Source organism: Carcharodon carcharias, chromosome 4 (genome assembly GCF_017639515.1).
Source record: "Carcharodon carcharias isolate sCarCar2 chromosome 4, sCarCar2.pri, whole genome shotgun sequence".
Lineage (NCBI taxonomy): Eukaryota > Metazoa > Chordata > Chondrichthyes > Lamniformes > Lamnidae > Carcharodon > Carcharodon carcharias.
This window is the reverse complement of record NC_054470.1, coordinates 52889768-52917706: the sequence shown is the minus strand read 5'-3', so window position 1 is coordinate 52917706 and position 27939 is coordinate 52889768. Positions and strand designations below refer to the sequence as shown.

The 27939-nt window shown below is 41.5% G+C and overlaps 1 protein-coding gene across 1 annotated transcript in view; it reads left to right on the top strand.

Moving 5' to 3' along the window:
- Nucleotides 1-27939, top strand: part of glis3 (GLIS family zinc finger 3) — a 675575-nt gene that overhangs the window by 155229 nt on the left and 492407 nt on the right. Inside the window, exon 2 of the mRNA XM_041185484.1 lies at nucleotides 16342-16537. Within this exon, the coding sequence (XP_041041418.1) occupies nucleotides 16342-16537 (196 nt within the window). The remainder of the gene's footprint in view (nucleotides 1-16341; nucleotides 16538-27939) is intronic.

The following is a 27939-nucleotide window of genomic DNA, read 5'->3' as shown; positions in this document are numbered from 1 at the left end:
GGATGGTTTTTCCCAATGAATTGAGGTGAAGCAATTGTACACAACAATCACAGAGGCGATGGTGAGAGCATTGAAGGAAACGTTCCTAAGACATGGCATCCCAGACCAGATAGTGTCAGCTAACAGTCCACAATTTGCAAACTTCATCCAATTTGCCATCATGTATGGTTTCCAGCACCGTACCAGCTCCCCAAGATATTCACAGTCAAATGGCGAGGCAAAAACAGGGATCCGGACCATAAAAGGTCTCCTGAGGAAGAACAATGACTTCCCACGGTACTGTTAACCTACAGGTCCACCCCCATGATGGTGCGACTTAGCCCCACCTGAACTCCTGATGGGCAGAAAACTCTGCACCCAACTCCCAATTCTGCCACAGAAACTATTACTAGGGTTGGCAGTGAAAGATTGCCAAAACACCCAGGACAGGGAGCAGTGCGACAGGTAGAAGCAGTTTTCTGCCTCCAACAAAAGGTACAACGCCAGACACCTGCCCTGTTTACACAAGGATGACAGAGTCTGGCTTAAGGACCTTGATAGGGAGGGCTTAGTGCCCAGAGGGCCGATGGTCAGCCACAGTCATATCTTGTCAGTACTCCAGAAGGTACAGTCAGTAGGAGCAGGAGGAGCCTTTTCATCCCTCAAGGTAACCCTCCGACTATACGTTGAAAGGAAAGTGAAGGCAACGACCAAACGCCAGAATGATCACATCCAAAAGAACTTCCTATTCATCAAGGTTACCCAGTCCAATACCTCAAACTGTTATAAAGACAAGATCTGAAAGAATTATAAAGATTCCAGACTGCCTGAACCTGTAGGCATAGAGACCTGAGTGGGGGGGAGAAAGGATAATAAAAGTAATGCAAAAACATCAGGTAAACGCTATTACATTGGGTATAGGTTGGATAAATACCTGGGGGGAGACGCAGTATAAGGGTCTGGCATAGAAATCGGACTGGGTACAGTAGCGCCCACACTGTAATGTAAAGGAACACATGACTTGATAGAAGGCAATACTCCTCTGGCTCCATAAATTTCTTGTAACAGCTTTACAATCCGAGATTAGGGGCTAAAGTTTTGACCCCGATGGAGGTAGGTATGGAGGCAGGCACGGAATTTCATGCTGCCAGCCAGCCCTGGCCCATCCTGCACGACATCCATTAATTGGCTATTTGGAAAATCATGGCCTGGTGACTATTCCCCACACAATGCAGGCTTCTGACCCCAATTTGACCTTGATGGCAGGTTTCTCTAAATCTGCTGTTTATTCACCTGCATACTTCAGCATTTTGGATAGGCTTGCGATCTTACAAAGCAACCTTATGGTTTAATTAGCTCTGGACAAAGGCAATTAAACAAACCAAAGCAGTTCACTTGGGATAGACATTTTCCGCTGAAGGCACTCAGTCTTATGTGTTGCTTCACTAGAAAGGGGAGCGTTCAGAGAAAAAGCCACCTTTTAAAAATTGAATTGTATCGGATATACAGCACAGAAACAGGCCATTTAGCCTTACATTCCCCTTTTAAACATGGGACAACAGATTATGTGGCCTTTTATTCACTGGCTTTGTGCATTAACAGGCACTTGTATTGTTCACTTCTTTAATTCTATATTTTAGTGGCAGAGTTGAGGTGTGAGTGACTGCCCTTGACATCAAGGCCGAATTTGACAGAGTATGGCATCAAGGAGCCCTAGAAAAACTGAAGCCAATAAGAATCTGGAGGAAAACTCCCCACTGGTTGGAGTCATACCTAGCACAAAGGAAGATGGTTGTGATTGTTGGAAGTCAATCATCTCAACTCCAGGACATCACTGTAGGAGTTCTTCAGGGTAGTGTCCTAGTCCCAACAATCTTTAGCTACTTCATCAATGACCTTCCTTTCACCATAGGTCAGGAGTGAGGATGTTCACTGATGATTGCACAATGCTCAGCATCATTTGCAACTTCTCAGATACTGAAGCAGTCCATGCCCATATGCAGCAAGACCTGGACAATATCCAGGCTTGGGCTGACAAGTGGCAGGTAACATTCGCACTATATAAGTGCCAGGCAATGACCATATCCAACAAGAGAGAATCCAACCATGTTCCCTTGACATTTAATGGCATTATGATTTCTGAATCTCCCCACTATCAACATCCTGGGAATTACCATTGAACAAAAACTAAACTGGACCTGCCATATAAATACTTTAGCTACAGATCAGAGGCCGGGAATTCTGTGGAGAGTAACTCAACTGCCGACTCCCCAATGCCTGTCCATCATCCACAAGGTACAAGTCAGGAGTGTGATGGGATATTCTCCATTTACCTAGATGAGTGCAGCTCTAACAACACTCAAGAAGCTTGACACCATCCAGGACAAAGCAGCCCACCTGATTCGCATCCCTTCCACCACCTTCAACATTCATTCTCTACACCACTGACAAACAATGGCAGCATTGTACCATCTACAAGATGCACAGCAGCATCTCACCAAGCCTCCTTCAACAGCACCTTCCAAACCCACAGCTTCTATCCCTTAGAAGAACAAGGGCAGCAGATGCATGAAAACACTACCACATGCAAGTTCCTTTCCAAGTCACACACCACCCTGACTTGGAACTATAGCACCGTTCCTTCACTGTTGCTGGGTGAAAATCCTGGAACTGTTTCCTAACAGCACTGTGGGTTTTCCTATAACACATGGGCTGTAGCGGTTCAGGATGATGGCCACCACCATCTTCTCAAGGTCAATTAAGGATGGGCAACAAAATGCTGGTCTAGCCAGCGATGCCCGCATCCTGATTTCCAGAATGACTCACTTGGTGAAATACCTGTGCCACTAAAGATTCTAGATTCAATCACTGATCTGCGCTGAGTTAGCTGATTTTGACTGCAGTGGGGCTGTACGTAGCACTCCAGGTCTAGTGAGGAGGAGGCTACTACTATAAATTGCTATTTGCTGCTGTAAGTAAGGAAGTGTTTGTGTGGACAGTGGCTGTGATACTTTCCTCTGCAGGACTTCCTGGGTTAGTTATTCTTTTCCCTGTGTGATCATTAGAATGGCAAAGGAACTACTAGGTGACACAGACTTTCTTGGGCCTTTTTGTCTGCAATGCATAGAGTGCCTTTTAGGATTATTTTTTAATTATTCGATTTTTTTTAATTGTTCTTTTGTAAGATGCTTTTGGGAGTTCATTTATCTTTATCTCCCTAAGTTAAGCATGTTTTTATAGCTCTTCCAGTGCAGTATTTCAAGGTTTCCTAGCAATACTGAAGGCATCAAATAATGGTAGAGCATAGAAGCAATTCTACAATCCCCTCAAGACAAGTCCAAAAACACCTTGTAATATATTATTACTTAGATTTGTACTTGTTGGTAAATTTATGTGCTTTTTCAGTTTATGTATAACAGTAAAGAGTAAAACTTTCTCCACATTGACTCCTTAATTATTTTTTGGGCTTTGATTTGCAATATTTTAATGCAACCATCCTTGAAATAGTGATCAATATTTAGAAACTAGGTAATAAACAATTGATAAAATATTTTTTAAAAGAAAATCACAGACTTCAGTAAATTTCCAGACACATTCTGGAAGATGGAGGTTTTACTTAAAAAGAGAAAAAAAAGAGCAAAATATTTCTTGGAACAGTAAAAATTAAAGACCAAAGCCTTAGTTTTAAGTGCTCCTCTATGCCCCACAAGGAATCATGTACTCCCCTGTTCTAGGTTTTCCCTGATTGTATCGACACAGCCCTCCCCTTCACTTGCGTTACTGTTGACTGTTCTCATAAATTCATAGCTGAAGCAGCCTCCCAACCCTACTCAATCCCCTACCCATCTGCTGGTCAGATGTCATTGCTGGTGGAATCATTCGGGAGTTGGGCCTGGTTTATCTAAATGAGGCCCAGGCCTCACATCAGAGATGCTCACTCCTCTAGACCCTTGCTTACCCTGCCCCCAAGATACAATCCCAGCTCCAATTTTGTGCTTTGCCAAATTTAACTTTATTCTCTCACACTCTGCATACTCAAAATGTCACCTGTACCATTTGAAGTTTGCTGACTGGGTCAGTTCATCCATGATTTATACATCAATATCCTCGGCTATGATTATTTTAATACTTCTTGTGAACTTTGACAACCTGTGATTCAAGAACTTGGAGTCAGATCAGTCAAGGTTCAAGTATTGCTGATTTAACTACTCTAAAGCTTCCTTTGCATTTATGGTACAAAAGTTCTGATTAAAAGATTGATACACGTTGCCTGATATTTATCTCAAGGTCAAAGGGGACTTCCTCAATTTCGCTTCAGAAGACTCAACTGCAAGATATGACCTTTTCTCCTCTTAGCTCTCGTGAACAGTCTTTCTTAGGGGTGCATTAAATCATTGAGAAGGCAGTCAGTTAGTGACACAAATGCCTTCATCAAATGTCCAGCATTTAATCATTAATAAAAACAAAAATACCTGGAAAAACTCAGCTGGTCTGGCAGCATCTGTGGAAGGGAGCACAGTTAACATTATGAGTCCCTATGACTCTTCAACAGAACTAAGGAAAAATAGAAAAGGGGTGAAATATAATCATTAATGCCTTCTTAAACTGTGTTTTGCCTTTTATAGCTTTTAACTGATTGTAGTTATTAGCCATAACTAACAAGCTATACCTTTCGAAGAGCGCATGACATATATAATTAAATTAGTGATATTTTCACTCAATGACAATGTAGATTTAATGATAATACAATAATACAAAAAATGCACCAAACACTAGTTGCCTACCTCTCTACAGGGCATCACAAATACAATTTTGTTGTACTGTATCAATTTTTGTTTTCCCGTTGTCATGCCCAGTACAGGCATGAAGATATTACAAATTCTAAAGCTATATTTTTACAAAATGGACACAAAAACTTAAAATGCCGCAGCATACCATGCAACTTCTTTGGCGTTTGAACAGTTAAGCAATAAAGCCTGTGACCAATTATGTATAGACCTGAGTGAAAGAATCTCACAGCCACTGGCTTTTTTAAACATTGTTTAAGAATGGACCAAAACCAACAGGCAGAGGTGTTTGCAGAAAATTGGCCTCCATGTTTCAGGAGGAACAACAAAGATATCAAAACTCCATGGATGGTGGATAAATATGAACTGGATCGTGTTAACCTTTTATTGTATTGGGATGGTTTCCCCATCCAAACACAAAGAACTTGGATGTCTCAAACTCTCAAAGCCTGAAAGACTACAACGTAGGATGTGTATCAGCCCAACCCTCCACTTTTTTTGGAAGGAGGATTTTGTTCTTGTCACAAGCCAGATGGTTAAGACAATCATGTTTGTTACCTGGTCTTTTAAAAATAACAGCAGAAGCTGTTCAGGTCAAGATAAATATCTTTCAGAAGTGCCATCTAAGCCACCAAACCAGTTGCAAGGCAACTAAGCCGTCAAGGTAAAACAGCTATACCTTGAAAGTGGGCGAAGGATTCTCCCCCAATCTGCTCCAACTTCAAGTTCACTTGAGAGCTGACCTCCTGTCAATTCAAATACAAGATGTCACACAGCTTACTGAGAATCCTCTTTATGCAAGACCTCTGTTCCAGTTTAGGCATCAATTCATCCAAGAAACTATAGGCCTGCTATGAAAGAGACTGAAATAATTCCAGATTATAATCATATTGTTTTTCCTTCATGTGTATCTATTTATTGTGTGTGTGATAGTGTGTAAGATGTTGGGCAGAATTTTGCCATTGGCGAGCAGGGGGCGGGGCCCACTCACTGATGTGTAAAATGATGCGGGATGACATTGGACGGAACCCCCAATGTCATCCCGCCACATTTAAATTTTCAGGAAAGCAGGGGCACAGCAAAATCAGCCAACTGAGGCCATTGACAGGATCATTTAAACAATTAAAGGACCCGACCATCCAACCTTAAGGTTGGTGGGCAGGCCAGGAGCCCCGGCGGCAAATAGAAAAAACATGAAACCTCATCCACTGGCGGAATGAGGTTTCATATAGGGATTTAAATGGTTTAATAAAGCTTTAGTGTAATTTATAAACATGTCCCATTTCATGTGACATTGTCACATGAGGGGGACATGTTAGGGAATTTTTTTTCTATTTTTCAAAGTGGAAGCGATCTCCCTGAGGCTGCACTTAGCCTCAGGGAGATGTGCGCTCTTTTGTGTGCATGTGCGAAAGAGTGCACTCTCGTTTTTAGGGAATCCCCCCGCCCGCACAGGAAGCACATTGCTTAATTGGCCCACCCACATAAAATGGTGGTGGGGCTGTTTCAGCAGTGGCGGTCGGCTGCCCGCCCACCGCCGAGTCGGTCGGGCCCGCCCGCCCATCAAGGGAAAAATTCTGCCCATGAGCTGGGACATGTCTGTGAAGTTAAGAAAATGTATTTATTTACTTTATAAAAGCTTCAGAAAACTTCATCCCGCCCATGGATAAGGTTTCTTGAAAAACGTGAAGGCCACTTGGGCTCTTCATCTGCCCACCAACCTTAAGGTTGGATTGGCAGTGTTGTTAATGAGTTTAATTACTTTTCTAATGGCCTTATTAGGCTGTTGACAGTTCGGTGGGCATGCAGCCGCCTCCGGCACATGCCCGCCGAGCAAAATATCGAAATGACGTGCAATGAGGTCAGGACGCACACCCGACATCATCGCGCGTCATTTTATGCTCCGGCGTGTCGGGCCCGCCCCTGCACACCGACGGCAATATTCTGCCCTTGATCACAGACAACAATAAAACACAAACTCTGTCTGTGACACTGTTAATTTTATGATTTGTTGCGAAAATATTATGGGAGTGACCTTAACCCCACCTACCCAATGAAAAACAGTCAAGTGGGCAGTTTAAATAGTCCAGGTTACTTGCAAAGTTGCCAGCAGCTCTTCATTCTGAATTTTAACTGTCGGCCTGAACAGAGAAGCCGATCTCTCTTTCCTGCCAAATGAAGCCAGGGTGAGAAGCCAGGGTGAGAAAAGGTCCAAACAGGTACATTTGGTTAATTTTCCTTATGGGACCAGGAGGAGCAGGAGTGCCTCTCTGAACCACACTGGAAGTGGTTTAGACCCCCATACAAACTCCAAACTAGACACTTCACTTACTTTGCATCAGCGCACGACTTCTGCTCTGCACAATTTTTCACTGTTTCTCGAAGACTTTCCTCCTGTTTTTCAGCAGAATTTAAATGAAGCCATTAAAATTATTCCACCAATGTTGGGCAGGAAATGAATTTGCCAGTACAATTTCTCACTGGAAATCAGCTGATCAGCCTGTCAACTTACCGCTACCTGAACCAAGAGAAATTTCAAATATAATCAATTGGTCAGACATATTTATCCATTTGCATTAATGATTGAAAGAAAGAAAAATGTTATGATAGTCCTGTTCTGTTTTGTGATATAAAAATTACTTTATAGAGATAATATACATTGATTGACTTATGCACTCTGGCCAAAGGGACTTTCTCAATTCATATTGATTCATGCGACTTTTCCAGGTGCAGCTGCAGCTATGGGAAATATTTTAATTAGCAAGGCATATTGAGCAAACTCAGTAAGTTAGTGGCACAATCCAGTTAATAAGGATCCAACCTCAATAATTACACATAAACCAAACTGGTTCATTACTGTAATCAAGAAGAAAATAGCTTTGCCTTTATATCAGTTCAGCTTACTATAGTTGTCGAACAATTATAAAGAATTTACATTTGTCTTGTAGTGAGATACACTATCAGAGCAAGTTGGACTAACGCTAATTCTTTGCACAAGTCTGTCATCACGGATTCCATTTACCAGGGGTGGGAGGGATAGATGAAATATTTAGCCACGATACTCTGGCCATCATGGTGTGGGGTAGGCCTGATGAACCAACTAGTCTTTTTATGCCTGTCAATTTTGAATGACTCTCTATTTGTATACTCTTTCCTAATCTTACGTTCATTCCATGACTTGTCTTTATCTCAGCAGTTCCCTGCTTGCAATTGTGTTGTACAAGTGCATTAAATCATCTGCTAAAGTATTTCATTTCAAAAATACATAAGACGGTGCCAATACAGACAGAAACATGTTAAATCAATCAAATTGGGTCAAAATTTACTACTGTTTTGACTGATAAAGTCTTTATGTTGCCCTATATTTTTATGATTAACAAATTGTGCCTTCAACAGATACCAATAATTTGGCTATGACACGAAAAAAAGTAATAAAATAATCCTCACTGCATAAAAAGTTCAATGAGAATTTGTTGTTTATTTGAGTGGTTGAATAAAATCGTTTAAAAAGTTAACAATAACATTTTACTTCTATGTAATAAAGCATGTGCATGTCCATGGTCCAGGAACAGAAGATATAAATAGAAGCAGGCACCTGGAATAAAGTGCTCCACTCATAGCGAGATCTTAAGGGTCTCGGAACTAAGAAGAATTAAAACTTTATTTTCATTTTTAAATAATAGCATGAGGCATCCGGGCAAGAAAGTTGGGGGTTTCCTCATACATAAAGTTTCCAGACACTGCACTGTAGGATAAACCATATTAAAAAAAATCCTTGGCTGGCTGTGCTCAATTTTAAAAAATAAGACGGCCAGGCCAAGTTTTGCAGTTTGCAGCTTGTCACTAAGTCAAAATAAAAAAAATAGTACATTGTTCTTTGTTGATTGTGATAGGAACAGATCATCTTATCTTAAACTATTAAATCTCCAATATATCTTTCTCATATGAAATTTTAGAAGATCAATGTATTGTGAGCAAGTACAGAAGAGATTCGCTAAGTTGATACCAAAGATAAGAAGCTTTAGTTTAAGAGGAAAGAGCAAATGGAGAGCTTCTGTTGGTGCTGAAGCATTGTCAGAATTATATTAATTGACTCAGAAGACTGAAAATGAGCTCATAGTCAGGGGTGGATTTGAAATTGGGGTGGTGGTGTGGGGGTGGTAGCTGGGAAACTTTACAAGTTGGAAAGCCCAGAAAAAAGGATTTCCTTCAGGCCCTGCCAATTTTAACTTCTGCCTGTAAGGTGGATTGGCCTTCGGCAGTCAAGGAGTGGAAAGGAAGGATGAGAGGCCTCTGACATGTTGTGGGGAGATTAGAAAGGTCGGTGTTGGGGGGAAATCATACGGCCCTCAGTGGGGTGGGGTGGGGGGGTGCAGAATGGAAGAGTTGGAGGGGGTTAGATCAGAAGGGTTGGAGATGATGTCACCCACAGCAGATGGGTGAAGCAGGTAAACTGGATCCACACTTAAATGGAAAGAAACTTACCTACTGGTTCAAGCATCCTTTGCCTCTTGTTAGCCAAGGTCCAGGAAACCCAGCCAGACAAGGTTAAGATTAAAATGGTTGTTTACTCTGGTATTCACAGACTGTTGAAGTATTTAATTGGTCAATCCACCTGCAATTGAGTTGGTTGCCTTCCTCCAATTGTGCTCCCATCCTATCTGAGTTATAACCATCAGTGAGTAGGTTGGGTGCAGGTTTCACATTTTTTACATGCTTACATGTCACCCAATCCAAACCCATCCATTTTTTTGTGGGTTAATATTCTCCAAAGACCTTTTCGACTTAAACATTCAAATTTTACATTGTGTTGGCTGAACTCTACATCTCACACTTAACTTTGTAATTCTGTTTATTGACCTCCCTACATGCTCTCTTTATTCATCTTTGATGTAAAGTACAGTTTACATTGGATGTACAGCTTAGAAACAGGCCACTTGGCCCAACCAATCTATGCCAGTGTTTATGCTCCATTTGAATTTCTTCCCATCTTTCCTCATCTAAATCTACCATCATAACCATCTATTCCCTTATCCCTCAAATGCTTGTCTAGCTTCCCCTTAAGTGCATCTATACTAGTCACTTCAACCACTCCCTGTTTTAGCGAGTTCCACATTGTCATCAGTCTTTGGGTAAAGGAATCCCTATTGGCTTTCTTGGTGTGTATCTTACATTGATGGCCTCTAGTTATGCTCTTCCCTATAAGAAGAAATATTCTTTCTGTATCTATCCTATCAAAACCTTTCATAATTTTACAGAGTGCGATTAAGTTGTCCTTCAACCTTTTTCAAAAGATAAGAGATGCAACCTGTCAATCCTTTCCTGATTTCTATACCTTCTCTGCACCCTCTCCAGTGTCTCTATATTATTTTCATAAAACGATGACCAGAACTGCATGCAGTACTCTTAAATGTGGTATAACCAAGATTTGATACAGGTTTAGCATAACTTTCTTGTTTTTTAATCCCAGAAATAAAGCTTAGTGCTTGGTTTGCTTTTTGTTTATGGCCTTGTGGCTTTTAGTGTTTGGTGCATTTGTATTCAGGGATCCCTTTGTTCATCTATCCTGTAGTATAAGGTGTTAAAGGCTATTATGCTAACAGCTAATATACAACATCAGTGGTATCAGATCACTTGTCACTGGAACTCAGAGAGTGAGATGCTTCTGGAAGCAGCCTTGTGCATATCTAATCCTGTACATGGTTGTATACTATTAATAAATGTGTGGAAGTTCCTGCTTCCAGCAGCCTCTGTTAAACACACCCTGGACCCTTTATGATGATACTTCATACCACCCCCTCTAGACTTGCACCTTTAAAGTAATAAGTGACCACCCTATTCTTCCTACCAAAACGTATTACCTCACAATTGCCTGTGTTGATCTTCATTTGCCCATTCTGCAAGGTTATTAATGTCCTTCTGTAATTTGTTGCAGTCCTCCATAGTTTTGACTACCTTCTCCATTGTATCCCCTCAAAATTTGATGCTATCCACAAATATTAAAATTGTGATTTTGATTCCAAAGTCCAATCATTAATGTAAGTTGTGAACAGCAGTGGTCCTAGCACTGATCTCTTGGGAACACCATTTCCCTTCTTCTACCACTCTGAATAATTACCCTTTACTCCCACTCTGCTTTTTGTCTTGAAGACAATTATCAATCCATTCTGCCATTTGTCCCCTGACTCCATATCATCCATAATCCTCTGATCTTATTCATTAGTCTATTATAGAGCACCTTATCAAAGGTCTTTTGAAACTCCAGATAAATTACGTCTATTTCATTACCATTGTCTACTCTTTGTATTTCTATAGGCAAAATTATGCTTCCTACGATCAAGAAATTTTAACCATACGCAATCTGACAATGGGAGTAGCCTGCCACAGGATTAACATTTAACCTTGTAATGAGTCATTTCACATGAGAGGCAACCCACTATTTATTCCTATTTTCTTTGAAAAACCAAGGCATACAATGGATCAAAGTTTCACATCTGAGTGATGCAAGCACTGCTCATCATAACAAGGAGCCGTAGGCAAGGAGACATTCTTGGGAGTTTATCAACAATGTAAACATTATGTATAAGTGATTAACACATGTGTCCAGGCTGTGCAACTGTATCTTCTTAATCTTCCTAACCTGGCTACTAAATCTTGGTGATACCCCGACATCCAAAGCAGAGCTGAAGGCAGCTTGCTAACTGCAACGCCCTATCTGTGATGACCTGATAGGCATTCTTTGGAGGGCCGAGACCTGGAGGGCCCCGGCCTGATTTTGGGGTCCTGCTGTGTGGCAGTGGCACACTCCTCGGCCTGTGGAGCTGACTTGCTGGGTTGAGAGATAGAGGGGATTCGGATGGGCTGGAGTCACCTGGATGGATGGCCCTGGGGTGTGCACCTGCTGATTCTTGTCCCTTTGTGTGACTGAGGGCCCCTGGCTGATTCCTTGAGGAGAAGGGGAAGCTGGAGTGAGTTTGAACTGCCCCACACCCCTCTTGCGTTGACACTGTTGGAGGCCAACTATGGCATCAGTGATGGAGTTCAGACCGCACAGCAATGCAGGACCAATGTCTTGGACCAAGGTCTCCATGGCGGCTGCCATTCTACCAGTGTTGACCACGCTGCATTGGCATGCCGGCGCTATCACCTCAGACTGAAGGTGGACAGACTCCTCCGTCATGTTCTGCAGTCTGAAGAGTGCAGCAGACATCCCTTCCTGATCTTCCTGAAAGATGATGAGTCCACAGGCTCATCACCTGACTCGGACTCAGCAGATTTCTGATCTCCAGCAGTCCTCCATGTGCCAGAATTCTGTGAAGTGCCTGCCTCTGCCTGCCATGGATCAGACAGTGCGATATGCTCACTAAAATGTGATCCTGAGGCTACTGTAAAGCTAGATCCCACCGAGGTGTGTGTCACTGCACTGGTGGAGAATGTGGGTGTGTGCTGTGACAGGTCTTCAGTGTGGGTTTCAGCAGATTCCACTTCTGCAGTGTCTTTGGGGCTTGAATCAAGGATGAGGCATGGACTCCCTTAGCTGTTTCCCAGATACCCCTGCAAGAGCAAGGAGAGGTAATTAGTGCCTGGCAGTGGCCTATGAAACAGGACACATCATTCACAGTGTGGTTGTCTGATGGATGTTGCACCACTGGATCCTCATTTGGTTGAGCACTGCTGAACTCACCGTCAGCACAGGAACAGTCCAGATCTTCGCCAGCCAGCTGGATGACTCTATTCCACCAGTCTGCAACCCCTCCCTTTTGTTCTGTGCCATCTTGTCCTGCATGAAGCAGTTGGAGAGAGTGTAAGCAGGATGCCTGCCAGGCCAGATGGTAAATAGGCCTGGCATGTGTAGATGGTGAGTGGGGTTGTAGACATGATGAGGACAATGAAGGTGTGTATGAGAGAGTGAATGGTGATGTACCCTGAACTGGCAGTGAGAGTAGTTCCTGTAGATGTGTTTCTAAGTGTGTGTGTTGAGATTGATGAGAAGTGTGTCTTACCCTGACAGAACGGGATAGATCATTCATCCTCTTTTGGAACTGGGTGGTTGTCCTCTTTTGCAGGGCTTTGGCACTGACCACTTCCCAAGTCAGATTGGTGATGTTGCTCCTGCAGCTAGAGCGGGGATAGGGGATATCACGGTGGACCTCCATGGCGTCCAAAAGATGTTCTTCTGTTGCATCACTGAATCAGAGGGCTGCAGTCTTCTTGCCTTTTGAGGCCATGTCTTCTGTGCAGCAGTCCTGAACTGGGAGCACTGAGAGGTGTGCCCGCAGCTGCACTTTAAACATGGCACTCGGCATGAGGAAGCGGCGAGGTGACTGCATGGTGGGCGAGTGAGAGGCCGACATCCAGAGAAAACGCATGTTTTCTGGGAATGCATGATTAATGAGGCAGGATTGGGATGATATGGCATGAAAAGTCGCCATTACGGCCGGTGGGCAAAACGTTCTATTTCCCGCCCACCACCACACTTAGTGCAACAATTCCGCCTTTAGGTTTGCATTTGCAAATGATATGGTGCCAGCATTTTTGGGGAAATGAGCTGGAAAAAGCCACTTTCAGGACACTCACCTCAATTTCCTCTACATTCAATCTTGAATGTCCAAATACAGGGATTTCCCAAAAAACCTTCTTCTGGCTACACTTTTTTGTGTATTCATGGGATGTGAGCATCACAGGCAAGGCAAGCATTTATTGTCCATCCCTAGTTACCCTTGTGATGGTAGTGGTGAGCCACCTTTTTGAACTGCTACCGTCCATGAATTTGACCCAGCAACAACAAAGGAATGGGAAGTCATGATGGTGTGTGACCTGGAGGGGAACTTGCAGGCAAGGTATTCCCAGTGCCTGCTGCCCTTGTCCTTCTAAGCTCTAAAACTTGTAGGTTTGGAAGGTGCTATTGAAGTAACCGTGGTGAGTTACTGCAGTTACTTGCAGATGGTAAACACTCCAGCCACCATGCACCAGTGGTGAAGGGAGTGAATGTTCTGAATGGTGGATGGTGTGCCAATCTGCTTTGTCTTGGATGATGTCAGGCTTCTTAATTGTTGTCAGAGTTGCACTAATCCCAGGAGCTGAAAAATATTCAATTACACTCCTGACTTGTGCCTTGTAGATGCTGGACATGCTTTGAAGAGTCAGGAGGTGAGTTACTTGCCTAAAAATATCAAGAGTCTGGTTTGCTATTATTGCCACAATAGTTACATGGCATTTCCAGTTAGGTTTCTGGTCAATGGTAACCTCCAGGATGTTGATAGTGTGGGATGCAGCAATGGTAAAACCATTGAATTTCAAGGATGGGTGGTTAGATTCTTTCTTGTTGGGGATGGTCATTATCTGCAGTTATGCAGCGTGAATGTTACATGACACTTATTAGCCCAAGCCTGATTGTTGTCCGGTCTTGCTGTGGGTGTGCAAAAAGTACTTAATTATTTGAGGAGTTGTGAATGAAACTGAACATTGTGCAATCATCAGCAAAGTCCCCACTTCTGGCATTATGAGGGAGGGAGGTTATTGATGAAGCAGTTGAAAATAGTTGGGCCTTGGACACTAGCCTGTGGAACTCCTGAAATAATATCCTCACGCTGAAATGGCTTCCAGCAAGCACACCCATCTTCCTTTGTGGTAGGTATGACTCGAACCAATGGAGAGATGTTCCCCTGATTCTGATTAATTTCAATTTTACTAGGGCTCTTTGATGCCACACTCATTCAAATGTTGACTTGATGTCAAGAGCAGTTACTCTAGCCACTGGAATTCAGGTCTTTTGTCCATGTTTGGAGTAAGACTGTAATAAAGCCTGGAGTTGAGTGTTCCGAGCAGAACCCAAATTGAGCATTGTGGAATAAGTTATTTATTGTTGAGTGCTGCTGATAGAAATGTTGCCAACACCTTCCATCACTTTGATGATGATTGAGAGTAGACTAATGGGTTTGTAATTGGCCAGATTGGATTTGTCTACCTTTTTGTAGACAGGACATACCAGGGTAACTTTTCACTTTATCAAGTAGATGCCAGTATTATAATTGTACTTGAACAGCTGGCTGGAGGCATGCATAGTTCTGTAGCACATGCCTTCAACAGTGTAACATGGTTATTGTCGGAAACCATGGCCTTTGCTGTATTCAGTGTGCTCAACACTTTCTTAATATTACATGGAGTGAGTTGGATTAACTGAAAGGTTCTGTGATGGTAAACAGCTCAGAAGAAGGCCAAGATGGATCATCTAGTAGGCATTTCTGTCTGAAGAAGGTTGTAAATGCTTCAGCCTTGTCTTTTGCACTCATGTACTAAGTTCCACCATCATGGAAGATGAAAATATTTATGGCTGCTTCTCCTCCTGTCACTTGTTTAATTTATTGCACCATTCACAACAGGACATGGCAGGACCGTTTTAATCTGCTCCATTGGTCTTGGGATTTCTTATGATCTTATGGATCACTTAGCTCTGTCTATAGCGTGCTGCTTCTGTTTTTCAGCACGCATGTATCCTGTGTTGTAACTTCACCAGTTAGCATTGTCCAGCATATCAGGCAGGTCCGCTGGTTGAATACCCAACAAGGGGTGGGGAGGACAGATGGATTAAAATCAGCACTGCCACGTAAATAAATCAGGGTCTGAACCTCACTGTGGAGTAAACTGCAGTGGGACAGCTTGGAATTAAAACCAGACATTTAAATAATTTATGATAAATAATGTATGAAGGAGCAATTCTGGCAAGTAACATTTTTTTTTAATACAGATTAGTTGATGTCCCATAGCAAACAAATAGAATTTAGTCCACATTACCTGCTAGCCTCTGTTTCTGGTCATGAGTGTTAGGTTTATCTGAGGCTGGGTCTTGAGCATAGTTTAAATTACCTTGGAATGTTAATTCTGGATTATTTAGTTTAAATGGTTGAGTTATCCAGCATGCTTGCTTTATAAAATAGTTTTAGTATATAATGTGACCAATAATGGCAATAACGAGGCAAATCAAAAGATAATTTGGAGCACTGCTCTTGTACAATTATACAATCATATAGATACAGAGAATTGCCATTGTTATTTGGATAAATACATACTCATTTAACAAAGCACTTACTTTCAAAAAGCAATGGGGCAGCACTGTTCTGAAGCGATTCATTTAAACACTGCTTTACCAGGTTTGTAAACACAGGTACAGTACAAGGTGTCATGATCAATAGAGCAATGATGTATAATTATTGAACATGATAAGCGTAATTATTAATTATATCTTCCAAAGCTGAAAAAGCTGTGTAAGCTTCATTAAAAGTTAATTTGTAGTTTGAAACAAAAATTATATCAACATAGTTTATATCAACATAATTATATCAACAAGATTGGAGATATAATGTGCTTGAAGTTTTTAGAATCCATGTTGACAGGCCCGAAGCAAAACTTTTGGATGAAGTTGCCCTTGTACTGTTCTGTGTCTAAGCTGAAAGCATACTATTATTTAATATATACTAGATGTTTTCCATTTATGTGCACAACACTTGTGTGCGATTTTATAATATTTTCATATATTCTGTTGCCAAACTAACATTTACTTTTATATGTACCTCAGGGAACCCTGGGTTTGGACCACAATGCAAAGCAATTGGGAAAGGCACCAGCAACAATCTAGTGGTTACAAGCAGTCCCATGACGCTCCAGAGAACAGGACTTCTATCAAACCAGGCAATTGTTCACAGCAACCACCTCAATCGCACCATATGTCGTCAGATGCACCCAAATCTAAACATTCCTGCTTCAGATACAAGGTCTTGTCATGTTTTTGATTTTAATTTGTTGCTTTAGTTGACCTTTTGATTCCAGATTCTAACCCTGAATCATTATAAAGTTTCAAATAATAGGCATGGATTGAGAAAGGGGTGTTGATAACATTGAGCAAAACAAGAAGATATGAGATTGCTGCATTTTATATGCTTGTATTTTAGGCTGTCACTAAATCAGGCTAGTACGTCTGAACATCTGGTTTGTTGGGCACAAATTTAATGAGCTTCAAATGGTGAGCATTTTTGGAGATCTTGCCCAAACATAGAGAACATCATTAGCCCTTCCTAATTTCGTACAATCCTTTGTAAATTGGCCCTGTACCAAAATCAATTATCTTTTTCATCAATTCACATTTTCAGTACTGCACACCCATCTAAAATGGGTATTTCTGCAATTTACTACTTAAGATTTTATGATTTTGATTGGAAATTTAGTATTAGATTTAAAATGGGTTTTTTTAGCTTTCACCTAGCTGTATCTGCATAATCTTTTGTTCTTGGCATTTGCAGCAAGACTCTTTTTACATAATCCTTTTCCCACAATGCAGTTGCAGTCAGTAGTTGCTCCATTTGCAACAACCAGTGTTCAGCATGGAAATAAGTTTTGGTATTCCAGTGTCAATGATGGATTTCAAAAAGGAAGAATTCATACAAATATAGGTGCAGCTATACTTCAGGTGTTTTGTGCCTATTCATCCTCATCCCACGAGTCGTCATCTGATGCACACACACCTACTTGGGACTATATAAAGAGATCTGTCCTCACTACTTAAACTTTGGTAGGGAACTGCCACTAAGTTACACCCTCTCCTCATGTCTGACCTCTGACTACTTTCACCACATTGAGATCCCTATCTAAAGCTGTGCTTAAAATCCTTGGTTCATTGTCTGCTGATCTTTCACCCTGAGTCTTTTGTTTGGCAGTTTTTGTCTGTAGTGGTTTGACATTGCCTGCTACTGTCAGGGGCAGGGCAAGGAGGCAGGTCCCAAGTCAACCTTAGCCAGAATGGGAATCAAACCCAGGCTGATGGCATTAATCTGAACCACATGCTAGCCATCTAGCCAACTGAGCTAACCAGCCCCAGGGTGCTACAGTATGAACAGCTGAATCTTTCCAATCTAATACCAGTAACTTTTTCCACATCAGTCCAGCAGTCCATAGAACAAATGATGGATTCTCATTTGCCAAAAAATACTGTTATCAATTTTCTCAAGGAATAGAAGCAACAGCATAATATTGTGTATCTGTCTAAAAGGTCAGAGCCTTATAAATGGTGCACCAAAGGCCTCTGGAGCTCCTAAAATTAATATGTGGTATATTTCGGCTTGTGGAAAAATTTTCTGTTAATATCCAGATGTTGTTGGAACAGAGTGATGCAAGTAAATTAGCCATCATCTGGCCATAGTCATAAAATCTTCATTTTGCACCAGTCCACTATGCCACCATTATTTCAGGTAATGGATGTACTGGATGAATAATTGTTAGATAATCAAGGGCATACTTGAGAAGCTGTGAACAGATCCAGAATGCAGGTACAATAAAACTCATTAAGCTACCAAAATTCTGGTGAAACATGCTGAAGTAGACATTCTTTTGATTGTACAGATGGGGATTATTGCTGTATAGCCCTGATAAGATGTTGACAATTACAGTGTCTGCACCGATTCCCATTGCGCAATTACACCCTGCAGAAAGACGTGAATATGCAACAGGAGAGGCAGGCTGCTTGAGGCCTTGGGAGACAAGAGAAAGAAAAAGAAACAATTGGATGTGCTCTGTAATCAGGGAGAAATCTGAATTGAGTTTCCTTCTATTCAGTTTTAGGCCAACCAGCTGCCCACTTGTGCCTAGTATGGCAAGAGTCCTGGTTCATTCTTAGGGCAGCACTTCCTTAACATACAGCTGGTGTGCTGCTGACAGAAAATTAGTGCTTCAGGCTTTTAACCTGGAAATGTGTAGAGCCTGGGGGTGGTCTAAAATATGTATTGAATATTAAGTTCACTAAGACTCCTAGGTATCTCTTAATTTCACCGTTAGTTATTTTATCACCATGGAATACATCATGGGCTGAATTTTCCCCCCGTAAGGGGGGAAGTTGAAGGGCGGGCGCGCACAGGCGCACTTCTGATTAGCACCCCCAATCGGAGGTGTGGCGCCATTTTACATGGGCAGGCCAATTAAGGCCCACCCAGCATGACATCTGCACAGAAGCGCTGTGCGCTCCCTGTGCAGGCGGGGAATCCCAAAATTGAGAGTGCGCTCTCGATTAAAAATCTAAAAATAGAAAAATAAAATTTCCCTAACATGTCCCCTCATGTGACAGTGTCACATGAATTGGGACATGTCCATAATTCTTACAAAACCTTTATTAAAACTTTTTAAAACCTACATGAAATCTCATCCCATCCATGGATGAGATTTCATGCTTTTTCTAATTCCTGCTGGGACCCCTGGTCCGCCCGCCAACCTTAATGTTGGAGGGGCAGGTCCTTTAATTACTTAATTGACTGTCAGTGGCCTGAATTGGCCATTGACAGGTCGGCAGGCATGCAGCTGATTTTGCTGCATACCCGCCTTCCTGAAAATTTAAATGGGGTGCGGTGACGTCGGGAATGCCCCCTGATGTCACTGCGCATCATTTTACACGTCGGCGAGCAGGCCCCGCCCCCGCTCACCAACTCATAAAATCCTGCCCTATGTGTCACTTATTTTCCATTCGTATGGATGGTACTTTACTCTTACATTACATTTGCTGTCATTCTGCTGCCCTATGTCAAATCTATCCTCCTACTCATCTACATTCAGTGTTCTTCAAACTGCAACCAAATGTTGGTGAAATTTTCAAAGTCACCAAAGAAAGATGAATGTCACTTGGTATTGGTTCAGTTATAGTGTTGCTAGTTTGAAGCCAACGTTGCATGAGACTACTTCTGTCGCACCTAAAACAGAAGCAACACTTCAAAATGTAGTGCAAAACAGATTTCAATATCAAAATCTAATAAGATTTCTTTTTCATTTTTTGCATCAAGTTGGTGCCTTTTATTAAAGCATGAATTTAAGCTATTAGGTTCACACAACTAAGGTGTGGAGTGGATGGTTTTAGCAGTTCCTGCCAATCTATTTTATTGAACTTTGCAAAGATTCAGCAGATCCATTACTCTGTGGTACAGTCCTTAGTTACTTGAGTTCATTTATGGTTAGAACTCTCTGTTGATTCATCCTTTGAAAATCACAAGGAATAAGGGAATCATTCATAACTATCTTTTTCAGAGAGTACAGAATGTACTACTTTACCTTACTCCCCCTTCCAGCAGATTGACTTATGCACCACTCCATGGACCATTACATGTCTTTTCTCTCCTCCCTTGCCAATACTCATTGTATTCCAGTGAAAATTACGACAATTATTTGTGGCCCTTATAGTCATATAACCACTTCCTTGCTGAGTTGAATAATAGTCCTGTTGGATGTAAACTTTAGATATTTAATTTATGGCAATTGTAATAATAATGGAATGAATTTTCCTCATGGAGTAACAGAGGCATGGGACTTCTGCCTGACCCTCTGACTCCACTGCAACTCTGATCCATGTTTCTTGGTCATGGGCTATTGGCTATTTTGGGTTAGTTCCTAATGGGATTCCCACCACCTAGAGCAAATCCACAAGAGCCAAAGAGAAATGGAGTGAGTATGCCACTGTTGTACCAGCTGATGAGGGATGTTAAAAGAGTCCTGAAGAAGGAAGAGGTCTACAATAATGAATGCTTTACGTCCAAATCTGAGAGCAAGGAATTCTTTACTAGGCCCTTATGTCACTATCTAACACCTGCCTGTAGGTGGTAAGAGGTACTAACAGAAGAGATATCATCCAGGTGGCTGGGCCAAGAGGGAGGTCAGATGCAAATTCTCTAACTGCATTTATATATGTTAGGTGGGGAAAAGGGTGGCTGTCAGGGCTCCAGGCAAGAGTAAGGAAACCTAAGCTTGGGCTATTATTTTTCACCACCACTTGTTATGACATCGCTTTAAGAGAGAATATGCTAACAAGCAAATAGCCAGGATGTAAACCATGTGACCAGCAGACATTGTTCAGAGTATTTTTCAGTTTTGTAAGCAGTATGTGGTGTGAAGCAGTTGCAGCTGTACTCTAACATTAACAATAGTTGCTGCATGCTTATAGTAAATCTGTTTGCTGAGCAATTCTTTACTACATCTTCAAATAAACTGAACCCATGGGAAGAATTTTCCCCCCATCGGGGGAGAAGCGCAGGAGTGGGTGCGGGCTTGCGCGCCTCCAATCGACGCCGCTCCGATCAGCGTCCCCAATCAGAGCCGTGCCGCCATTTTAAGTGGGCAGGCCAATTAAGACCCACCCAACGTGACATCCACCAGGAAGCACTATGCACTCCCTGTGGGCCGGGGGGGGAGGGGGATTCCCTCAGCCAGGAGTGCGTTCTTTTGCAGCCTCAGGGAGATCTGCTCAGAATTAAAACTTTGAAGGTAAATGTTGAAAAAAATTTCCCTGACATGTCCCCTCATGTGATACTATCCGTCACTTTAACTCAAACATTTATTAAATTTTTAAAAACCCTCATGAAACCTCATCCCAACCATGGATGAGGCTTCATGCTTTTTCTGCGGCCTGCCAGGGCTCCCGGCCTGCCCGCCACCCTTAGGTTGGACGGGCAGGTCCATTAATTATGTTAATGACTTTTTAAATGGCCTCAATAGGCCTTTGACAGGTCGGCGGGCCCACAGCTGATTCAGCTGCGCCCCTGCCAACCTGAAAATGAAGATGACGCAAGGGTGACATCGGGAGTTCTGCCGAATGTCATCCTGCATCATTTTACGCGTCGGCGAGCAGGCCCCACCCCCCCCCGCTTGCCAACCTAAAGATCCTGCCCTATGTTTAGTTTACCAGCCCTGTGTGAGATTGGTGAGTTTGTGTTAAGTAAACCTGGGAATACAACAACACTCTCCCACACATTTTCAGGCGGAGATTGAAGTAGTGGAGAAAAATCCAACTCAATGTGCCTTTGTGAATCTAAAAGTTTTTTTTTCATAGTTTTGTTGCAAATACATATTTTAAATAAGCAGAACAATATACTGGAGTTCAACAATGTAAATTTCAAGGCCTTCATGAATAATGACATTTTCATTCTTTTGTTAAAAAAACCTTCATGTTATATTACACTCTGCTGTCTCTAGCTCCAGCAAATTCTAATAATTTGTGCGTGATTAAGTGAAACAAGAAGTTGACTAGTTCTCTTAAATGGTCATTGCAGCCTGATGTTAATTCTGAAGATAATGGAGCCAATTTTCCTCACCTCAACTTTCCTCAAGCTACCTGGGTATATGTGAACTCCACCTGACCCCACCTGAATTTATGGGTTCAGCATATTCAGCATACTGAGCATACATTTGCCCCTTGTGCCAGGAGGAAGGGTGGAAATCCAACCATTGCTGAATGCCTGATACATCTGCCATAATATTGCCTGCTCCCTGTGGGGCCTTCTAACTGCTGTCCAAAAACATCAGCCATATGGCCTCCAGCCACAAAGATATCTGCAAAAGATATGTTCACTTATCTTTCCTTGTTCCATCTTCTTGCTGCTTGCCCCCTTTCAGCAATATGGGTGGGTTCTGCATAGGCCCTAAGGGTATTCTCAGTGCTGCTGAAAATATGGGTTTTGAGAACAGAGAAGGTGCCACTGTATCATTGCGCTCTTATATTAAAGATATGTGAATGCTTGTGTCTGCAAGCATGTGCAATATGTCTGCAAGCACGCCCTCTTCCCATTTCCTCTTGGGGACACCTTGAAACTGGTCCTAATATCAGTTCATGTTAAAGGCAGCATTAGATACCAGAGCATATCAGTGGTCTGCAATGTATAAAGCACACAGAAGGTTAAATATTATACAACACAATATTTTCTTAGTATTCAAAAATGGAATATCAATTCTATTTTCTGGGTTTTGGAATAATTGAATATTTTATTAACACCATGCTTATGTAAGCTTTACAGGCCCAAAAAGACACAGCTCCAGCATAAATAAGGCAGAAGAGATCTCTTGCACCACTGCTGATTTCCCCCCCACCCACCCCAGCACCCACCCCGACCTTCCACCCTCCCTACCCCCCAGACTACCCAGAGTCAGGGCTTGGTCATCTTAATTAAATATTTTCATCCACAATTGTGTCAGTATGGGCAGATCCTGGATCCCCCATGAGAAAAAGTCATGAGGAAGATGAATATCAGCTGGCCATTGACATTTGCCTCTAGTGGACACCCTCACAAAGTTCCTATGTGTAAGAGAGCCAATAGTAACAAATTTGAAAAGTGGACTTCTGGAGCTTTCCAATCCACGACCTCAGCCTGGAGATACCAACGCGCCTCAGCCCAAAAGAGAAACCATAACAATAAAATAATGTCTTAGAATGTACCCACTGTTCTTTCAAACTGAAATTCTATTGTAATTTATAAAAGTTCACTGTTTGATCGTAAAGTGACCCTCAGGAAAGAACCTTCAAGTTTAGTTGATTTCTTTCAGTTATCCATTGACAGAATGAAAGCAAATGGTTATCTTTAGGGGGGGAGAAAAATCAAAATTTATGTACCTTGAAGTCACATGATGGCAGAGAAACAAAGCAAGGATATTGTTTCAAGTTGTCTCTTCGACACTTGAATGGCTAATTACAATTTTTTTACTGACCTAACTAATCTATAAAGGAATTTCAAAAATGTCTAAGGTAAGATGATTTGGTAATATACAAACATGCTCAAGGCCAACCTATGAACATATTATTCTGTGTCATTTGTAAACTTTATTCTTTGGCTATTGGTAATGCACTTGAAAATCTATCATTTTGACATGTTCTCCACATTTTTCCCCAATTGAAATTCTGCAAAACTTGTATATTTATGTGTGTGAGTGCACACATATATATTTGTACATGCAGACATGTGCTGATGTAAAAATTTCCAACAAGCTACTAGTTGTCCACTGCATTCTCATTAGATCAGAAGACATTGTGCAGAACATCAATTTCTTTGCCATGCTGTAAATATGTTATATTAATTTTAGTTACACTGTGATGGAAACCATGCTGGGACTATGTGTAAATCACCTCATTAGTTACGTTTTTGCTGTAATGGAACAATGTTCTTGATATTCAAATAAAAAGCTATTTCTAGGGTAACAGCACTTGAAAACATGTAGAGGTTGATTTTTTGGACCGAAGCATCATAGATATATAATGGAAATTCAGCTGTGGAGGTCAGCAATCTGGACAAGATTTTCTGTCCATTAACATTGAAGAACATGCTGACATCCACACCCCTTTAATGGTTGTGGCTCATGGACTAATGAAAAGAAGATAATTTTCTGTACACCCAGAGTACTTCTGGTCAGTAATAAAATTTACTTAATGATGTGTTGTTGTCACCACCAATCTACTGAAAAAGCTTTTAAATTTTACGTGACGTAAAATATAGTGGGGGTAGAATTAGGTGATAATGATAAATGATGTACTTACTTTGTTTACTTTCTTGTTTTTCCATATCCTCCTCTGCCATGGCCACATTACATTATTACATTATGCACATTTAGGCCCAAATTTTCCCTTCTGCTGGGAGTACAGAGTTGGGAAATTTCCTGACTCCCCAAACCTGAGTCGGGAGAACTTCTCCAAACAGCTAAGTGTTGGGGGGGGGCTGCTGGTGCTAACTGGAGTTGGGCCCGCTGCCTCTGGAAACAGTGCAGAGGCAAACATAGGGTCTGCTGAGTGCTGAGGCAGGCCTCAGTGCTCTGTAACTTTATCCCAGTTATAATAACAACAGTAAGGGGCCTCATCTTCACACCCCCTCACCCCTACGCACCCCCCATGCCCCATCCATGGCAACTCATACCACCTCATGCCTTGCACACACCCTCATGGTCCCTCATGCCCTCCATGCCAACCCATGCCCCTCACTCATCACCATGACCTTTTATAGCCCCATGCCAACTTAGTGCCAACTCATGCCAACCTATGCTCCCCAAACCACCACACTTTGCCCTTACAGCCTCCAAGCCAACTCATCCAGTATCCTCCACAGGCTGATTCAGGAACCATGCTGAGAGGAAATAAAAAAGTTATAAGCATCTATTACAGACTTCACTATATTAAAAAAAACATTTTCTTTGATAAAAGCCCACGCAATAAATTTAAATCCCTTCAAGTGTTTAATCTTTCATAAAAATAAACATTTGTATACATAGCCCCACATCATAGACAGTTTATCCCTTTACAACCACTTGGAGCTGACAATAAAACTCTGAATTACAGGGATCCCATTGTGATAAAGATAGGTTGTGGAAACAGTCAAGCAGTTCTGATACTATAATGATAGCCCTCAGGCTCATAACAACAAAGACCTGTTGAAATTACAAGCACTATTTTTTTTTCAATTGAGAGACAGGGCAGGCTTTTTTTCAAAATTTAAAGAGCAGGGATTTTAAATGACTTGGAATCTCGATAGTTCCACAGACCTTATCCATCCTTTAATGCTCATTCATGCCTACTCCTAAAAATCCCAAAAGGGTACCTGATCTCTCTAAAGAACTCCGGTAGGATTAGAGATTTTCCTCAAATTCGTAAACACCACAAGTCATGATTCAAAAGCCTGAGTGATGAAAATTACTCCTGAGTAAAGTCAGTTGCATTTTAAATGTGCTGCTGCTTCCGTGAATGACGGATCTGTGAAACACATTCTGCTCGCATTCCCCCAACACCCCCACCCCTGACAAAAATAGTGGGTGCCAGATACAGGGTGGGACTTCTGGATTTGAGGCTCAAGCACCGTTTTGGCTATGGACAGAGCCCTTCCATCCTGTGAAATTCAGGCCACACTGTTTTGGCTTAATATCAAAGATGACTCTGGACTTGTTACTCATCAAATTCACGTTTGAACACGCATCAGAAACAACTAATGTTATAATTAGTACATTCACAACTTGCAAAACAAATTTTAAAATTAGAATTTTAAGATATATTACATTTAGTAAAATTAAAAGGTTAAAAGATCTTTCAAAGTATTTCTGAAGTGCAGCAAATATAGCTTCTAAAACCAAAGTTTGCTCTAGTAACTATGTGAACTATGTGTCTATTTTTAAAAAAATACAAGATATTACTTGATTTAATGTGCTTTCATTCTGCAGTGATGTTCATCTTAAATTCTGGGCAAAAAATAAAATTCAATTCAATTTTAGTTGACTCGGATTTAAACTCATTTGGAAAGATATTAGTTTTTTTACCCACTTTAATTGATTCAGAATTATATGCTTACCAAGTAAACACTTTCTTGATGGCTTAGTTGGTTAAGACCAAAAGAATTCCAGGTTCAATCATTGGTCGGTATGAATTAATTTATATCAGCCTCATAGAGACATTTCAGTTGACCTCAGTGCCACTGCCTAGGGAATGGGAAATTGTTCTTGATTCCTACTCAAGATTGGAAGTCACAATTCCTGCATATAGGTGGATATTGTTGGATCTTGGGTACGATGGCCACCAAGCCCCCATAAGAAAAAAAGACTTGCATTTATGTAGCACCCTTCTTCACCACAGTACATCCCAAAGAACTTTACAGCTAAGTAGTTTTGAAGTGTAGTCACTGTTGATGTGTAGTCACTGTTGTAATGTAGAATATGCAATAGCCAATTTGCTCACAGCAAACTCTCGTAACAGCAATATGATGATGAACAGTTTGATGAAAGGTCATCTCGACTTGAAAAGTTAAATCTGTTCTTCTCCATATGCTGCCTGACCTGCTGCGTATTTCCAGCATTTTTGAATGATGGTATCATTTTCGCACTTCTGCACTTCTGTATATGAAGAAGTACTGCTATTGGATAAAGCCATGCAGAACCTGGCAAACTGGACGTTACTGCCTTTTTCGACAATTTAGCAACAAGTTACATTTTCGAACAGTGAGGATAAAAGCAACTGAGCTAATTGTTAAAGGGCAAAGATCCAATTAAATCAAGTAAAAAAGAAAGATGCTGCATTTATGTAGCATTTTATTAGAATGCACCAAATTAATTACTTTTGAAGTTTACTCAGTCTAGTTTTTCAGGTAAATGCAGCAGAAAATAGACACAGCAAGGTCCCACAAACAATAGTTGAATGAATTGTCAGAGGTCATATTCTCAGCTGTCACCTAGCAGTTATCATACTTGGGCTACATAAATTAAGCTTTGAATTAAGCTTTAATGCCTACATTGATTTGGTTATCCGCTGTGAATAACCCTTTGCAGTGAACACCATGGGATTATTACTTTTAATTATCTCTATCCATTATAATTAAGGGCTATACTTTGAGCATCCATGACCCATATACCTCTTTTGTCATCTGAGGCAACTAGATGGAAAAGGTGTTGTACTACTTCGGCAGACAACAGGCTTATTTGTGCCTACTCTTGCTCTTCTTGAGCCACCTCCAGGATTTCCAGGGACCTGTGGGTGAACATATCACTGGCCTGCATAAAATGTGCATGAAAGCCTATATCAGGGTTCTCTCAGTCCAATCCCAAGCATGTTTAATCTAACCATGTCAGTCCTATAAATTTCAGCCTTTGTCAGAGCATTTAAGACAGGAACTGTGGCTATGATGTACCTAATTTATTTTCTTCATTTTCTTTTCAGTATCTTATTTTTCTTTCTCCTGCTCTTAGTCCAATCTTTCTTTTCCACTCATGATTTCTCTTTCTGTAACTGATTTGACTCTAATTCACCCTCCATTTCTTTCTGAATCCTAAAACTCATTGCTTAAGGAGATGTCCAATTGGATCTGTCACTCTCATCATGTCATTATCAGCTCTCATTCCCAGCAAATTAAGGGGCAAAATATTTTGAGTTGAAGGGCACAGGGAAAAGATCAACAGTATATCCTGCAAGATGCCCCCCTGGAGCAAGATTTGGCCCATTAGGGTATGCCAGAATGTTACTGGATATTGGGGTGCCAATGTTGGCAGGAGCTCAAAGACACCACTGCAAAACCTAACCTGATTGGCATATGTCCACAGGTTCCTTTGTTGATTCAGACAATCATCGGCTTGGAGGCTGCCTGGTGCCAAACTGTTTGAAGCAATTTAAATAAATAAACAATCTCATCCAACAACAAGGCTCACAAAAGCATTAGTGCCAGGGGAAGCCAAATGAAGAAACTACAGAATGCTCCTTTAAAAGGCCTAAGGTACTTTACTTGAAAGGCTATGGCCTTCTGCCTGCAGGTCTCTCTGAAGCCTTATCCCCTGCCAGGTTTCACTGGTGTGCTATTGTCATGGGCTGCAAAATTTGGCTCTGTAGTGACCATATTTTGGGCACTATGGGTGCCACTTGTCT